Consider the following 6,620-nt stretch of genomic DNA (forward strand, 5'->3'; position numbering starts at 1 on the left):
TTCTCTAAGTTTTCATTTATGCAACATAAAAAAGGCATAATTATGTGACTGGATAAGACATTTTTAAAAAAAAAAAAAACAAAAAAACACAAAAAAACACAAAAACAAACCAGTTCCCTCCATCATCTGGTCAGTAGTATATAAATATTTACAGTGAAAAAATAGGCAAGGAGAAGGGAAACCTTCAAAATCCAAGCTGATTTCTTCCTAATACTTATGGGAACTTTGAAAATAAGACAGTCTCAGCCTTGCCTGGTTCAGCCGGTGGCCTGCGGCCGGGCAGGCCGAGGACACCTCCCTCCACACGGCTCCCACTCTTTGAAATGTTTTACATGTTATCTGAAACAGTAAAGCAAATATAAAAATGTAAACTCCAGGAGGGAGAGAGGACAGTGTGTGGAGATGACGCTTGGGTAGTGATGGCCTCACGCAGGTGAGTGTTACAAACACTGAAGCCTGTAGGTTCTCTTAGAGACAGGTTTCAATTTTAGTGTCATCATGATAACAAAAACTGTCTCACAGAGAATGCTAAAAAATAGCAGTGACATTACTCTTAATTTATGAACACACCGCTGGCCTAGTTTTTTTGTGGCAAGAAACAGTTTGTTGTTGTTGTTGTTGTTGTTGTTGATGATGATGTTGTTGTAACTGACAAATATAAATTACACGGTGGAAATAAGATGTTCCAGCACATCACAGTGTCTTTCAACTACGAAGACTACATGGTAGGTAAGTGGCCTGTTGAACTCGGCGGCGTTACAGACACGCAAGTCCAGTGGATAACAAGACTTCCTCCAGCAGACACAGTGCTGAACACTGGGGCCTGTGTGCAGACAGGGGGCACCTGCCGCTTGCAGCTGCCTGAGGGGCCAGGCTTGAGTAAGCATGTACTAACCTAAGCCAGCCTCACGTGTGGGAACTGCGCCGCCCCCTACTGCCCAGAGAGACCCGGAGCCTGGGCTCTCTGGCTTTGTAATGTTCATTGAAGTCCAATCTGAAGCTGAGAAACTGGAGACTTTCATCCGAGCTGGTCGTGAGTAACACCAGAAACTGCTGCACCACACCCTAGGACGAAAGTACAGAACTGGATCAGCACAGGCCTCCTGAAGCACCGGCACCAGCAGGCCTCCAGCAGGAACAGAGCCAGGGCCGCGCTCATCAGAGAGGCCGTCTGTACAGTTAGACAAGCAATGATGCGCTCTGTGATCTGTATCAGAGCGACTGACCTCCCGACCTCCTCTGCATTCACACCAGACACGAGTAAGCAGTCGCGGATGCTAGGCGCCCTACTCTGTGGTGAAGAGAAATCAGGGCTCCACTGCTCATCTTTTAGCTCACTGGCTGAAATGCATGCTCAGTCATTAGGTCATCATTGGGTAGTGATGGCCTAGTGGGGAACAGACACAAGCTAAACTCATTGGACTCCATGCCACCATAAAGAGCAGCCTTCCTGTAAGACAAGTCTGATAGACTGTGGCGTAGTAAAGTACTGTGGCCATTCAAGGCTAAGATCGCTCCAACAAACCCACGCACTGCCTGCACCATCCGGCAACGGTGCTCTGAAGAACATGACAAATCACAGGTCCCTAGGGCCACTTTCCCAGCTGTATGGCTGCCCTGAGAGCCCAGTGCAAGGGTGAAGCCACAGGGGGTGCACCCCCAAGTGCTCCATCCCGAGTGCTGCTTCTACAGCGAGGATGTGGGGCCACATCTCCCATCCTCTGGAAGCAAGCACGGGTCCCGGAAGAGGACAGACACCACGTCTCAAACTTACACTCACCTGGTAGAAGTGCGTCAATATTCGCAACTGTGAGCACATTTTTGGTATGGAGTCCTGGAATTCTCGGATCCTCTTGTTCTCCTCCTCCTCCTCGGCCGCAGTCACTCCCCACTGGCCCTGGTTAGTGAGAAGCAGAAAGTTCAACTGCTGGATGCCTCCCTGCTTCAGCACCACGGCTCTGTGCTTCATGCACTGTGGTGCAGAAGCCTCGAGTCCCCCATGTGCCCTCATTCAGACAATGGGCATGGAGGGAACTTATCAGTTCTGAGAGCTGGCACCATGACTATAGTGAGAACGCCAGACAATCTACCTTCGACACAAACATCTACTCTCATTCTAAAAGGTCACTTTCAGCCAGACACACATGTAGCCCACACCCATAATCCCATCTGAGGCACAAGAATGGTTGAGGCCAAACTGGGCTACACACAGTGAGACTGTATCTTAATACCATTCCCTCTCCCCTCAGAAGAGATTTTTCAGTAACACCGTTGTTCAGCCAGCCTGAATGGGAGTTACCAAGTTCTCTTCTCATCAGTGAACACAGTAAGTTCCATTTACAGCCTGCTGGGAGTTAATGGGTTCTCTTCATCAGTGAATACGGTAAATTGCACTTACAGCATGTATGGGAATTACTAAGTTCTCTTCTCATCAGTGAATACGGTAAATTCCACTTACTAGCTCTTCTGATCGGAACCTTGGCATTCCTGGCATACGCTCTAGTCTTGGGAACTGTTCATTGTGCTAGGGCCTCTCATTTGTACACTTTATGAACTGCCCACTGGCATTCACAACTCAGACTGCTCTTTCTGAGTCCCATGGCCTCACGTGCTCTACAGTGGCTGTGGCCCTGCTGAAAGCTGGAGCTGTGGCCAGGCAGCCCAGAAGGGTTCCAGCAAGGCCAAGTGTCCTTTCAGCAGCTCCCTTCTCCTTAGCAAGACCTCTGCAGCCACGCTGGGCAGCTACAGACTGTCCGTCTCCTTTACAGACAGCACTCTACTTCCATACACTCAAGGGACAGACAGACGCATTAGATCTTTCCCATTGTTTTACACGTGCACTTTCACCTCTTATTAGCCCTTACCTAATAGTTTAGGCTATTAGCTTATTTACCCACTCTCTCTAGCAACCCATGCCTGGCTCCTGAGGCGCTGAGAACAAGGACTGTGTGTGTCAGGAAATGGGCCAGGGACAATCCTATGATATTCGATAAGAACCTGGCTTCATTTTGCCACCGTTGTGAGACCTTGAATGACATTGAATTTAAAGATCATGAACTATTTGTAGAAAGAAGTGTGGACAAGCTTCAAGTCTTTGACAAGAAAGTGCAGACCACAGAGCAGCTGCAGGGATCAGGACCCTGAGAGAGCAACCTGGCCGTCCGCACTGGGACTTGAGGGAAGTGTTTCCCCAGGGTCAGCGCACACAAGCTCATAGAGCTGTGGTCCACGGTGGCAAAGCTGCACCTCTGAACGGTGGCGCAGTCTGTGTGCTATTGGTCTTGAAAGTATGAAAGACACAGAAGGGAGGAATGGTGGAGAGCAGCTGAGGTCAGGCACTGTGTGGCAGGGTCGAGGCCCCAGAGAGCAGCAAGGTCTCAGAGGCCACTGTGAGAAACTTGGAGATGAAGCNTAAGCTGTAGTAGAGACCTAGGAGTTTTGGGGATGCCAGGATCACAGGATATGTGCCAGGAAGAGCTACAGGCTTGAAGTGGCGCTGGACTAAGTTTGAAGGAGAAACTTAAGGGCTGAAGGAATGGGGCTGCCTGAAGCCTTTGGAGCCCAGCCAGTTTCATCACGAGGCCCAAATGCTGGACATGGGACTGCAGGATTTGGTTTTGGCCACATTGGATTTGGGGTTTTGGTTTGATTATTCCTTGCTATGCCCTTGATTGTTGCATTTTGGAATTGGAATGTTTATTCTGTGCCATTATATGCTAGAAGTATGGAAGTTCATTTTGATCTTACAGGAGTTCATAGTTCAGAATCTCTGAACTTCTAAAATGTTGGAAATCTTCAAGACTACAGAAAGTTTTAGAATTGGACTGTACTTTCTACTATGAGAATAACACCAGACTTTGGAGAGAAGGGTGTAAAAGGTGTGCTGGCTAAGGTTATGTCAGACTGATGACACACGCATCAGCTGTGACCTGAGAGAAGGCGCCTCCTGACTGCTACAGTCAAGCCTGCGGTGATTTTCTCAGTCAGAAACTGATGGGAGCGGGCCAGCCCATTGCGGACGGTTTCATCCCTGGGCTAGTGGTCCTGGGTTCTATAAGAAAGCAGGCTGAGCAAGCCATGAGAAGTACTCCTGTAAGCAGCACCCCTCCATGGCCCCTGCATCAGCTCCTTCCTCCCGGTTCCTACCCTGTCTGAGTTCCTGCCTTGAGTTCCACACAGTGATGTGGAAGTGTAAGCCAAATGCACCTCCAATTTGCTTTTGGTCACAGCAACAGTCACCCTAACTATGACAGAAAGGTGTGCCTCAAAGCAATATACCCATGTGTCAGGTAGCCGAAGCGGGGAGTTGCAATGAGTAGCTTCTGTTATCAAATTGACAAAATGTGTCATCTCCTGGGAAGAGTGTCAACAAAGACTCGCCTACATTAGGCTGGTGCACAGGCAAGCCTGTGAGGGATGTCCTAACCTTCATTCCCTGAGGTGGAGGGACCCACCCTGGCTGTGCACAGCACGTTCTATCTGCTGGGTCCTGGCTGATGCAAAGGGAAAACTGCATCGAGCCCTGGACACCCTCAAGCTTCTGCCACTGTGACCTCACGACTGCTGAGAGGAACTGGAACTGTGAGCGGAAGCAAACCCTCTCCCCTCATTGCTTTTGCCAGGGTACTTTGTTCTGCAATCGGAAAGGAAACTTAACAACATCAGGACCACAGGGGACAGCCCAGGAGCCCTGCAGGAACCAGCCATCCACGTTTCTTATTGGATGTGCAGGCTACATTGGTTTTTTAGTGGCATTTCTTTTAAACTTTCATCCCAATTGTGACTGATAGAAAACAGACTGTTGCTTATTCGATTTACAGATACTCGCGCAAACTCACTTATACATCCTAATGATTCACCTCAAGGTTATTTCAGATTTTACCAACAAACAACTTCTGCAAAAGAATCTGCTTTCTCTGCCCCAATGGCCCCCCCCCCCCGATGCCCCATGCTCACACTGGCGAGACCCACAGTTTCACTCTCATTGTGGGGAAGCTCTCAGCACTTCAGCAGTGAGCAGACCTGCCATTCAGCTCTTTAAATGTAAGTTATAACAATTTTACTAGGCTAATACAAAGAGGTCTGTATTTCTTTTAAAATAGGACTTATTTATTTTACGTATATGAGTACACTGCAGCTGTCAGACACACCAGAAGAGGGCATTGGATCCCATTACAGATGGTGGTGAGCCACCATATGGTTGCTGGGAATTGAACTCAGGACCTCTGGAAGAGTAGTCAGTGCTCTTAAGCTCTGAGCGATCTCTCCAGCCCAACCAAGAGTTCTGTATTCTTAAAATAACCTCAAACATTCTGTAACATAGTTTCCATTATGTATTTAGTAAAAGTTTTAGAGTTTCACATCCATGTTCTGCTACATAGAGAACAGCAGGAATGTAGCCAGTTAATCTGAGAGACAGGATAATGTTGTAGAATCACCATATACAGGACAGGGCTATGTGGATTCTGAACACACTTACCTGGCGGCATAGATTCTCAGGGAAGTAATACTAGTCATGGTATTTTTCAATTACACAGCTGGTACTGAACAGGGGCGCGTACATAAGTGTGGGTGGCAAAGGCAGCAGGAACTAAGTATGCTAATGCTAAAACGAGAAGTGTCAATGTATAAAATATATTTTTTAAGCTAAAAGAAGTAAAAGCCCTTCAATCCTAAATTTGAATTGGAAATATCATAATAACTGAAGGGTTTTGAGAAGAACAGTGGGAAGCGAATGGAGAGGAGCCATGAATTGCAGAAGGAAGGCCTCTGGGACTGCCCCGCCTAAGAGCAGCATGACAGAGCGCAGAAGCCAGCCTCTGCCGCACCGCACTCAAGATGTTCAAGCCTTTTCCGGAGCCAGCTCCGCCTCTCACAGATGCAGTGGGCCCACAACCGAATGACTGCTGCAGTTACTTTACCTTTTGCATTTAAATTTTGCAGGCAGTTTCAGCTTTATAGCTCTCCCCGGAAAATCAAGTGTCTCTGAATGAAACACACCAGATGACCTGCACTTAGTTTGTGTCTGTGTCCCTCTGCCGCTGACCAGTGACATCTGGTGAGACCACCAGTGTGCACACAACTAGCCACCATGCTAGTATCAAAACAGCAGATCTTATTTGTTTGGTTGTGTGGTTGTTAAGAGACAGGGTCTCACTATATACCTCTGGCTGACCTGGAACTCACTGTGTAGACCAGGTTAGCCTCAACTCGAGATCTGCCTGCCTAGCCACCTGAGTGCTGGGATTAAAGGTGTGCGCCACCAAGGCCTGCCTAGAACTACACTCCTAAAGGCTGGTTTCAGTGGGTTATTATATATAGTTTAACAGCTTTCTGGAAGGGTGACACTGAGGTCACATAGAGTCACACCACAGATGACAGCTCTTACCACGGAGACGGTAAGTGACAGCTACGGCAGAATCCTGTGTTTGTCAGTCTCACACAGGCTGCTGGGCATGGATCAGGAGATTGTGTGTGTGCAAATCCCATGGCTCTTCAGAATCACCCTCAAACCACTGCAGTCAAGAGCTATCCCAGCACCAAAGACCCCTGCTCCTGCCTGTGATGGGCTGCTAGGCCCCTGCTCCTGCCTGTGATGGGCTGCTAGGCCCCTGCTCCTG

General features: G+C 48.3%; 1 protein-coding gene across 1 annotated transcript in view; it reads right to left on the reverse strand.

Moving 5' to 3' along the window:
- Tubgcp3 (tubulin gamma complex associated protein 3) overlaps nucleotides 1–6,620 on the reverse strand; it is a 57,905-nt gene continuing 51,285 nt past the window's right edge. Inside the window, exons 21-22 of the mRNA XM_021218785.2 lie at nucleotides 1,781–1,897; nucleotides 1–1,065 (exon numbers count right to left, since the gene is read on the reverse strand). Coding sequence (XP_021074444.1) covers nucleotides 907–1,065; nucleotides 1,781–1,897 — 276 coding nt within the window. The 3' untranslated portion in view covers nucleotides 1–906. The remainder of the gene's footprint in view (nucleotides 1,066–1,780; nucleotides 1,898–6,620) is intronic.

Source organism: Mus pahari, chromosome 19, assembly GCF_900095145.1.
Source record: "Mus pahari chromosome 19, PAHARI_EIJ_v1.1, whole genome shotgun sequence".
Lineage (NCBI taxonomy): Eukaryota > Metazoa > Chordata > Mammalia > Rodentia > Muridae > Mus > Mus pahari.